This window comes from Callorhinchus milii, unplaced genomic scaffold, assembly GCF_018977255.1.
Source record: "Callorhinchus milii isolate IMCB2004 unplaced genomic scaffold, IMCB_Cmil_1.0 Scaffold15, whole genome shotgun sequence".
Lineage (NCBI taxonomy): Eukaryota > Metazoa > Chordata > Chondrichthyes > Chimaeriformes > Callorhinchidae > Callorhinchus > Callorhinchus milii.
The window spans coordinates 2,976,870-2,987,968 of record NW_024704756.1 but is presented as its reverse complement, the minus strand read 5'-3'; the positions used below and the strand labels follow the sequence as shown (position 1 = coordinate 2,987,968).

The 11,099-nt window shown below is 50.8% G+C and overlaps 1 protein-coding gene across 2 annotated transcripts; it reads right to left on the bottom strand.

Annotated features, from left to right (window-relative positions):
- Nucleotides 1-2,553: 2,553 nt before the first annotated feature.
- On the bottom strand, nucleotides 2,554-9,560 carry LOC103177257 (short coiled-coil protein B). 2 transcript variants are annotated; one of them, XM_042340701.1, is made up of 5 exons: nucleotides 9,194-9,306; nucleotides 6,635-6,724; nucleotides 5,051-5,134; nucleotides 3,797-3,935; nucleotides 2,554-2,750 (listed from the first exon to the last, which is right to left on the bottom strand). In XM_042340701.1, exons 2-5 carry the CDS (start codon nucleotides 6,681-6,683, stop codon nucleotides 2,717-2,719), a joined length of 306 nt encoding a protein of 101 aa, XP_042196635.1. In that variant the 5' UTR covers nucleotides 6,684-6,724; nucleotides 9,194-9,306; the 3' UTR covers nucleotides 2,554-2,716. The 2 variants fall into 2 exon arrangements, with proteins under 2 accessions (XP_042196635.1, XP_042196636.1); XM_042340702.1 differs by lacking the exon at nucleotides 9,194-9,306 and adding an exon at nucleotides 9,464-9,560 and having other exon boundaries at nucleotides 2,703-2,750; nucleotides 3,757-3,935.
- Nucleotides 9,561-11,099: the final 1,539 nt, after the last annotated feature.

Genomic DNA, 11,099 nt, shown 5'->3' with positions numbered 1-11,099 from the left:
CTAACCTTTTGAGACTTTTTGTCAAGACCCTGCTCTTCGATCGTGCTTTCGGTCGCCCTCCTACCCCCACCTTCCCTGCTCTCCACCTGTCCTGATCCCAACCTATGGCTCGGATACAAATCCTTGTCCAGTGCTTTGGGACATCCTCCCGATGTGAAAGGCGCTACACAAATGTCGTTGGTTGTTTTACTAGAGAAAGAGCAATGCCCCCTCACAGTCATCTCTGAGAGCCCTAGAGAGACTGGTCTCATTCCCACTCCAGAAACCCAACTCCAGTACCACTCAATTGGAGCCTACTTTCTGTTGCAGGGATCCCTATTCCGACAGATTCCCTCATCCGTCCTTCCAATCATACCTTAAACCGAGGTCCCGTCTGCCTGTTCAGATGGACATTAAAGATCTCATGCACTATTCAAAAAGACAAGGAAATTTCTCTCTCCCGGTGTCCTGGCCAACAATCCCCCAAATAAAATAGGTCATTCACTCCATGGCTGTTTGTGGGACATTGCTGTGTGCAATTGCTGAGTTTTGCCCCCAAAATACGGTCATTCCCTTTTACAGTATATCCTGTGAAGCGTTTGATACTGTAAAGTGGAATGACCATATTCAACAGCGATGTGATGAAGCGCTACATCAAATGCAAGGATTATTGTTATTATCCCTGATACTGAGACGGTGATTATCATCCTCTGTTGGTTTGGAAACGCACGAGGTGAGAATGATCCGTCACTGGTATATCTGTGTGTGGCTGTAACAGCGATGCTCTCAGGTGACTGCAGAGGGAGGAGGGTGGCTGATGGGAAGGCTGCTCTGCCCTGTACAGAGAATTGTACCAGGAAACCTGTCAGACTGGGCTGGTGAGGATCTCATGTCACAATGCCAGCAACAAAAACAAAAATGCTTTCAGTTCCATGATGACTCCTGTTCCCTTGAGGGAATTCCCTTTCTACTGTTGTCTCCACGTGCAAAGGGGAAGCAAAGGTTGAAGGGATCAATGATTTAATGTCTGTGGTTAGATGCTTCTTCTGTTGGAACTCCTTTTGGGAGGTGGTGGTGAGAGGATGAGGATGTTGGCCAGGATTCTTTGGCTCGCTTCTGTTGTAGCGACCAGAGGATGGATGGCTTTTCTGTGGCATTTCACAGTGTCACCTGCCACTTCCTCAAGATCTTCCCTCACCTCATCAGATGAGGCAGCAGAAGCCTCCTCTTGCGATAGCATCATTTGTGTGGATATGAGCGTAGGAATTAGGAGCAGATGTGGAATTGGAATCTGGAGAACCTTGTCTTCCTGACTGCATTGTTCTGCTGCTAAAGGCAGCAAAATCACAACAAAATCAAGATAAAAGTCAACCTTGTGCCAGCGCTGCTCTATGCACTCTTGTGTTGTTGGCACCCAGAGTAAGCAGGTCGACATTATACCTGCTTGTTTGTTTTAGACAGGGAATGATGTAACAAGAACTAAAGAAAAGGTTGGCCAAATTGCATTCAGGGTGTCCTTAATTATTAACAACTTACAGAGTGCCTTTCACATAGGATGAAACACTTTGCAATGCCAATGGGTTTAACTGCATTACAGGCGATTCTAGAATCCCTAACATTGTTTTTTTTACATAATTAAGGGCACGTGGGATTCATCTGGACAATGGATTACCCAACCTGAATTTTAGATCATTTAACAAATGGCTTCCACAACAGCTAGAGGCACTGACCATTTGCAGCGCGAGGCTCCAAAGGCTGGAACGTCGCGAGTTTGCATCCCAGTCGCTTCTGAGATACCTAATTCTTTGGGGGGGGGGGGTCAGCCGGGTGTCTGACACGTGCGGAAACCCATCACCATGCTTAAACGTATCAAGCTGCATCAAACAGATGCTATTGTTACTGTGGAGTATCAAACCAAACTGAGAATTCCCTGCCTTCCACCTACGCGTGGGAATTCCTGAGAGATTGTTAGAATGGAAATGCACACTCTCTCATCCTAATTCCGGAAAGTACTGGTTGGCAAGAGTGAAGACTTGGGCATGGAACCCTGTAGCGTACTGGTTAGAGTACTCGCCTCACAAGCGAGAGGACCCGGGTTCGATTCCCAGGCAGTGCGAAACCTTAGGCAAGTTTCCACACACCTCTGTTTACCTAGCAGTAATTAGAACCTGGTTATTAGTTGATTGGCGGATTGCTTTCCGAGGGTAATAATCCCTTAAAAAAAGGTCACTCAATTCATGACTGTTTGTGGGACACTGCCGGGTTTCACCCACAAAATATACGGTCAATCCACGTTACAATGCATTCTGTGAAGCACTTTGAGATGTCTCAATGATGTGATAAGGCTCTAAATCAAATGCACGGATTATTATTATTATCATTATTATTATTGGGGACTCCGGAGTGTGCATTGGAGTAACTGCTGGTATCTAACCAGCTAAACATATGCTGCTGATCATAGCAGCTCGGAGATTAGGTACAAAGTGCAATCTTACCTGGCTCTGTTTCAGATTCTGAAATCACTTTCATTCATCCAGATAGAATATAGAAAGAGAGGGGCACATGTGACTAGCCGTGAAAGTTAGGGTTTTATTAAGCCAGAATTAAATAAACTTAATACAAAAAGGTTTTGCAACTCGGTTCAAGACATTAAGCTATTGATTCTAACAGTGTTACTCTGCGACACTGGCCTGGCTCCACTCCCAGGCTTTCTAACATACATAAATAGTTATTATTACTATTTGTCTGTCTTCTTGGAGCTTTTGGTTGGTCTGCAAAATACAAAGGACATTTTTTTTATTGAAATTAATTTGTCATTTAAGGCAAACCAAGGAACTGAATGAATTTAAGAATTGGGGTGGTGGGGGGGTGGTTTAACCCTTTCAGCCGCTGGTGGGGGGAGCTAACAGGGAATGACTGAGCAGAGAGCTCCCAGACAATGCGGGGAGAGAATGCACAGGCTGTATGGTGCCTGACAGCCCTCTTGCTCAGGGAATGGAGTGCAGGTCACTCATACACTCACTCACACAGTGACTGTATTCTCCTATTGCCCTCCTCCCCATTCAGGGAATCCATGATATGGATGGGACTTTAACATAGGAGCAAGTCGGGTGCAAAGTGATATACATTTGTTGCGGTTATGGTTTCTGCCACAGTTAGAGCATGCATTCGGGGTAAATCCATGTGATATGGAATCTGCTTTTAACCCACTCTACCACCCACTGCCTCCGCTCGGCTAACTCTGGCCTCCTGCTTGTCCCAAGTCCCCACCGCTCCACCATCGTGCTTTAGGCCACTACACCCCGAAACTCTGGAACAAACTCCCTCAACTCCTCAGCCTTGCCCTCTCCTTCCCTTTTTTCAGATTACATCTGAAGACCTTTCTCTTTGACCATACCTACGGTCACCTCCCCCCTCCCCCGCCCAACGCCCAAGGCTCAGCATCAGGCTTCACTGTTATTTAGCACTCTGAGACGCTACCTTGGGTGAAAAGCACTATATAAATGCAAGTTGTTGTTGAATATGTTCCTTTTTAATCACTGAGTTGAAGAGAAAGATCTTTCAATCGGTCCTAAAAGTTTTGGAGTTGAATTCAATTGAAAATTCCTGGCCTTGAAAGGAGTGGATGAGGTAAGGTCGTTCAGTTCAACTTAACCCTCGTTTTCAGCTGCCTCCTCCTCTACCCGCAGGGTCGATTAACCAGGAATGAGCCTGGGGGTGAAAGGGTTAAACCAGGTATTGACACAGACATACAACATGCAGATGAGCCCACTACACCTGTCGGGGTATAAAGCTGACTGGTGTCAGAGCGTCTTACTTTCTCTTGTTCTTGGAGTCTGTGGTTTGGAAGACGCTGGAGGCTGACATGAGGTTTTCGATGTACTGTCCGAGCACTTGATTCTCGGACTTGAGTTTCAGGTTCTCCTCTTTGACAGCATCGACTCTGGCTGAGAGATCTGCTGAGCAAACAAAGTGATCAACAGAAAACGCATGGGGAGGATACGGGGTGTGTGGAGGGGGGGAGGAGGGGGGAGAGTGGCAAAGAAAATAAGTGCAGCAGCAAAGTGAGCCGCAGATAGAGTTCAGAGAGATATTATTTTGGTTGGCTGGGATGCAGCAACCCATCATCACGCTTAAGAGTATCCAAACAACCACTACAAATTACATGTGTACAGCGCCATTCACGTCTGGAGGATGTCACAAGGCGCTGGACGGTCAAGGATTTGCACCCGAGCTGGAGAAGGCAGGGAGGGTGGGGGTAGGAGGGTGACCGAAGGCATGGTCAAAGAGGAAGGTCTCGAATGGGCCTTGAAGGAGGCAGGGGATGGGGAGAGGTGAAGGGGCTGTAGGATGGAGTTTTAAAGGGTGGGGGCAGAGATGCTGAAGGTCCGACCGCCAATGTGGGTGGGCTGGCCAGGCGGGGTCATGAAGTAACCCAATAGTCCTGCAAATTTTTCCCTTTCAAGTAAATACCCCATTCCCTTTTGAAGGCTATAATCCAATCTGCTTCCACCGGCCTTTCAGGCACTGAATTCCAGATCATAACAACTCTCTGGGTCAGAAAATGTTCTCCTTCTTTCCCCTCCGGTTCTTTTGCCAATTATCTTAAATCTGTGTCCTCTGGTTACCGACCCACCCACCAGAGGAAACAGTTTCTCATTATTTACTCTATCAAAACCCCTCTTATTTTGAACACCTCTGCTCCAAGGAGAACAATCCCATCTTCTCTCGTCTCTCCACATAATTGAAGTCTCTCATTCCTGGTATTATTCTGGTGAATCTCTTTTGCACCCTCTCCAAGGCCATGACATCCATTTGTCAGCGGTAATAATCTCTTCAAAAATAAATTTTTTAAAAATAATAAAAATTTGGTCACTCAATCCACGACCTGTTTGTGGGACACTCCTGTCAATTGGCTGCTGCGTTTCGTCCACAAAATATACAATCAATCCACTTTACAGTGAAGAGACATGATAAGCCGCTATATCAAATAAAAGGATTATTATTATTTCCTTCCTAAGGTATCAGTGAATTCACACCAAGGTGGGTCAGAGGGGATCAGCCACCTCACCTTCCAGTGTGTGCTGCAGTTCCAGAACCTGGTTAATTAACCTCGTTTTCTCCTCCACCTCCTCATGATTCTCATAATCTGCGCCTGCAAAGGGAGAGAAAGAGAGAGAAGGAAGTGAGACAGCTGAACTATCACCCGTTGACCCCTCTATGGGTCACACCTCCGCCACTATCTCTCCCCTCAGGCTGCTGAAACCCTCATCCACGTTTTTGTTACATCCAAGCTTTGACTTCGCTAACCCCCTGCTCACCGGTCTGCCCAACTCTTCCCTAACAACACGCTGCAGATTATTCAGAAGATGATTGCCCCCATCCTCACCCAGATTCACTGGCTCCCTATACCCCAGAGTATCAATTTCAAGATCCTTGTCTTCACCTATAAAGCCCTCCACGGACTTGCTCTTCCCTATCTCTGTGACCTAATAAAACTTCCAATCTCTCCTTCTGCTTGGTAGGCACTGGCCTCTTCCATGTCCCCCACCTTCCCTGCTTCGCTATTGGGGGTCAGGTCTTCAGCCTTTCTGCCCCACTCTCTGGAACTCCATCCCAGAGCACCTCCGCCTCGCCCCCTCCCTTACCTCCTTCAAGGCCAGTCTCAAGACCTTCCTTTTTGATTGTGCCTTCAGTCATCCTCTATCTTCCACCTTCCTTTGCCCTCCACCTCTCTCTTATCCCAACCCGCCGCTCGGATGCAAATCCATCAATTTCCAGAGCCTTGGGATGTCCTCCCAACATTAAAGGTGCTATATAAATGCAATTTGTTGTTGTCCATTCCACCAACACCATCTCCCCTCTGACCCCCATCACAGCATTGTCAGAGATGCTGTCCTTCAGGTATACGTGAAAGCACTACTCATTAATAGAAAGGAGTTTCTTCTGGTGTCCTGGCCAACAAGGCTGAAATTAGCAAATGCTCCGCATTCTCCAAATACAGTCACTACACTTTCTGTACAGCACTTTGCGATCTTTTGATGACGCAATAAATCAATTGCAAGGATTATTTATTACTGCATTTTTTTCTCTGCCGGGGCAAGAAGGAGGGCTGGAGTGTTGTCCATGGAGATCAAGAGGCCTATCAATTGGTAAGCTATGTAGTTTTAGCTGGTTTGACTCCAGCAGTTACCCCAACGCGCACTCTGGGGTCCCCAAACCTTGGCATAACACCCTCCGGAAATAGGTAAACAGGATGCTTCCCTCCATGGAGAGAGAGAGAGCGCATTCCATTCCAACAATCTGTCTCTGGGATTTCCACGTGTCGGTGGGAATGCATGGAAATCTCAGCTTGGTTCGGATACTCTTAGCACGGTGATGGGTTTCCGCGCGTGTCGGACACCTGGCTGAACGGAAATAAAAAAAAACCTGAGTCCTTGGTCCCACACTCCCCTCACCTCACCATCCAGGACTTTATGGATTGGTTAGATTTTCTTTCCTAAAAATAATAAAAGGAAATGGCACAGCCTAAATGTATTATAAAGATGTGTGCACATCCCCTGCTCAGCACTCCACAGTTTAAACCTTGTGTACTGATCAGGGTGTTATATTATATATATATACAATTATATTAATTATAATTATAAGGTGATACCTTCTGTATCCGCGTTCATTTTGTCATCAACCTCCTGTGGAAATCTCATTCGATGCCCGGTGTCCCAGCGACTCTTGTCTAATCTACAGACTGGGATGAGCAAAAACACACACATAAACACTTAAACACATAAAGACACCTAAATAAACAGCTGCTCGGCCACTACCACCGATTTGCAAACACAAAGCAGCCTTTTGTGCTCAGCCGATCTCGTCCCCGACCGCCACGGGGAGAGAGACACGAGCTCAGGCTCCATCATCATCATCATCATCATCATGGATATGCTGTTTAACAAAAATTGGTGGAGGAGAATTTAATATCAGACACAGACACACACACATATATACACACACATACATATATACACACACATATACACACACACACATATACACACACACATATATATACACACACATATATATATACACACACATATATATACACACACACACACATATACAGACACACACACACATATACACACACATCTATACACACACACACATCTATACACACACACACATCTATACACACACAAATATATACACACACACATATATACACACACATATATACACACACACAAATATATACACACACATAAATATACACACACACACACACATATATATATACACACATATATACACACATATATATATACACACACACATATATACACACACACATATATACACACACATATATATATACACACATATATACACACATATATACACACATATATACACACACACACACACACACACACAAATACACACACACACCAGCGCTGGTCATAGGGACAAATATGCAAAAGAGGATATGGAGGAAGAGGGAAAAATCCAATATATTGGTGTATTTATGCACTTGATGCCGATTGCAGCCGAACATGTGTGTAACTGACGGAATGGACATAACCGCTGTCCACAGCCACAGCGGAGCTCAGGTCCCACAGTCAGTAACAGCTGAAGGTCTCTTTGGTTTAAACCAACAACAAAATGTCTCTTCGCATAATGTGCGTTTGAAAACCCGTGAAATATTTTACATTTAAATGCCCTCTTCCCCCCCTCTCCCCCCTCCTTCTCTCTCTCCTTCCCTCCCCCCTCTCTCTCTCTTCTACCCCTCCCTCCTTCCCTCTTCCCCCCTCTCTCTCTCCCTCTCCCCCCTCTCTCTCCCCCTCCCCACTCTCTCCCTCTCTCCCCCTCTCCCCCCTCTCTCTCCCTCTCCCTCTCTCTCAGTCACTCCATCTCCCCCTCTCTCTCTCTCCCCCCTCTCTCCCCCCTCTCTCTCCCTCGCTCTCTCCCCCCCTCGCTCTCTCTCTCTCCCCCCTCTCTCCATCTCTCCCCCCCTCTCTCTCTCTCCCCCTCTCTCTCTCCTCCCCCCCCCTCCCCCCCTCTCTCTCCCCCCCCTCTCCCCCCCTCTCTCTCCCTTTGCAGACACACACACAGCAATGGCTCTGATTACAAATCGTTACAATTGCTACATCATTTGCCTGTATTCCTGGCCCCGTTTTCCCTGACATCCCCCCCCCCACCACACCACCCCCCCCCCCACACACACACCCCACACACACCCCCCCCCCACACCCCCCACCCACACACCCCACACACCCCCCCCACCCCCCACACCACCCCCCCCCCACACACACACCCCCACACACACCCCACACACACCCCACCCCCCAAACCCCCACACACCCCACACACACACCCCACCCCCCACCCACACACCCCCCACACACCCCCACACCCCCCCCCACACACACCCCCCACACACACACCCCCACACCCCCCCCCACACACCACACCCCCCCACCCACACCACACACCCCCCCACCCACACACCCCTCACCCACACACACACCCCACACACACACACCCACACCCCCCCCCCACACACCCCCCCCACACCACACCCCCCCCCACCACACACCCCCCACCACCACACCCCCCCCACACACCCCCACCCAACACCCCCCCCCCACACACACACACACCCCAAACACCCCCCCACACACACCCCACACCCCCACACACCACACCCCAAACACCCCCCCCACACACACACACCCCCACACCCCCCCCCACCCCCCACACCCCCACACACACCCCAAACACCCCCCCACACACACACACCCACCCCCCACACACACCCACCCCCACACACCCCACACACACACCCCACACACACACCCCACACACACCCCCACACACACACATCCTCACCCCCACACACATCCACACACACACCCCCACACCCCCACACACACACCCCAAACACCCCCCCCACACACACACCCCCCACACACCCCCACCCCCCACACACCCCACACACACACCCCACACACACACCCCCACACACACACATCCCTCACCCCCACACACATCCACACACACAGCCCCCCACCCCCCCCACACACACCCCCCACACACATCCACACACACACCCCCCACACACACCCCCACACACATCCACACACCAGCCCCCCCCCCCCACACACCCCCACACACATCCACACACACAGCCCCCCACCCCCCCCACACCCCCCCCCACCTGCTCCCACAGATTGAGAGATGGGAAACGAATCGAATCAATGAATGACGAGTGAGTGAGTGAATGGGTTGAATGGACTGAGCGCCTCTCCCCGACCCGCGGTGCGGTGCGAAGCCAAGAAGGAGCCCAGACCCTCACCCCCTCCCCCCCCCACTCCCCCACCACCGCCCCCTCCTCTCCCCCCCCTCTCTCCCCCCACCCCTCCCCCCCCACCACCACCACCGCCCCCCCTCTCCCCCCCACCACCACCGCCCCCTCCTCGGAATTTACCTTCGCTCCGATCAGCCGCTGCTCTCTCGCTGCTGTGTCTGAGTGAGAGCAAAAGGAGAGCGTCAGCCCCGCAGTGCGCAGTCAGTGAGTGAGTGTGAGAGAGAGAGAGAGAGAAAAGGAGAGAGAGAGAGAAAAGGAGAGAGAGAGACGCCCCCCCCCCCCCCCCACCCCCCCAGTGCTCCTGCAAGTCGCTGTTGGACCTCTTACACCAGTCCCTGGGGGTCCTTCCCCTTCATAACCACTTACTGTTTATCACACGTCATGTTGATCGCGGTCCTCGCACTCAGTGCGGTTCCTGATTCACGGTGGTCTTCGCGTCGGATAGAGCGCTTTATCGAGTCGCTCGGACGTCTCAAAGCGCTCCACGGGATGCAGCGCCCGGTCAACAACCACCGCCGCCGCCACCACCACAACAGCGACAAGATTACATTTGTGTCAGGGCCTTTCACGTCGGGAGGACGTCCCGAGGCGCTGGGCGGAGTACAGCATTTCGGACCCGAGCTGGGGTCGGGGAAGGAGGGGAGGGGGGGTGGCGGATGGCATGGTCGAAGAGGAGGGTCTTGCGGTGGGGCTTGAAGGAGGCTGAGGAGGGGGCGAGGCGGAGTGATTGGGGATGGAATTCCAGAGGTTGGGAGCAGAGTGGCTGAAGGCTCTCCCGCCAATGGTGGGGCGGGTGGGTCGGGGGACGTGGAGGAGGCCGGAGCCGCTGAGCCGAGGGAACGGGCGGGTTGGTAGGGGGTTAGGAGGTCGCAGAGGTAGGGTGGGGGCGAGGCCATGGAGGGCTTTGTATGTGAGGACCAGGATCTTGAACTGGATCCTCTGAAGGATAGGGAGCCAGTGGAGTCGGGTGAGAATGGGGGAGATTTATCACGTTCGAAGGACAACAACAACAACAACAACAAATTATATTTTGTTTAGCGCCTTTCACGTCAGGAGGACATCCCAAGGCCCCAGAGAGTCAGGGACCTGCACTTGAGCTGGTGGTTGAGATTAGGAGGGTTGGAGGGCGGGGAGGGTAGGGGTAGGTGAGGGGTGGGTGACCAAAAGCACGGTCGAAGAGGAGGGTCCCAAATCAAGCACAGGATTTACTGTGAAATGGAGTGACTGTGTGTAGGCAAGAATGGCAACACATTTGCGCACAGCAATGTCCCACAAACAGCCATGAAATGAATGAACAATTTTTTTTATTTGTGGGGTTGTTGGCCAGGACACCAGGAGAGAGAAACTCCCTGCTCTTTTTCGACTAGTGCCACAGGATCTTTAACGTCCACCTAAACAGGCAGATGGGACTTTGGTTTAACCTCTCACCCGAAGGGTGGCACCTCCGACACTGCAACACCTCCCTCCGCTGTACTGGGGTGACACCTTAGACCAAGGTCCTATCTTGCCTTTCATTCAGAACTCTGCCGCCCGCACACTGACCCGGACCAAATTGCGTACTCACATCTCACCAGTTCTGGCCCAGGCTCCACTGACTCCCCATCACCCAACAGATCGACTTAAGATCCTCCCACTTGGGTTCAAATTCCTTCACTCTCTGGCACCTCCCGACCTCCCCGACCTCCTCTCTCCCCAATCCACCACCCGGCTCCTCCTCTCAACTGGCACTGACCTCCTGCTCGTCCCTCGCACCCTC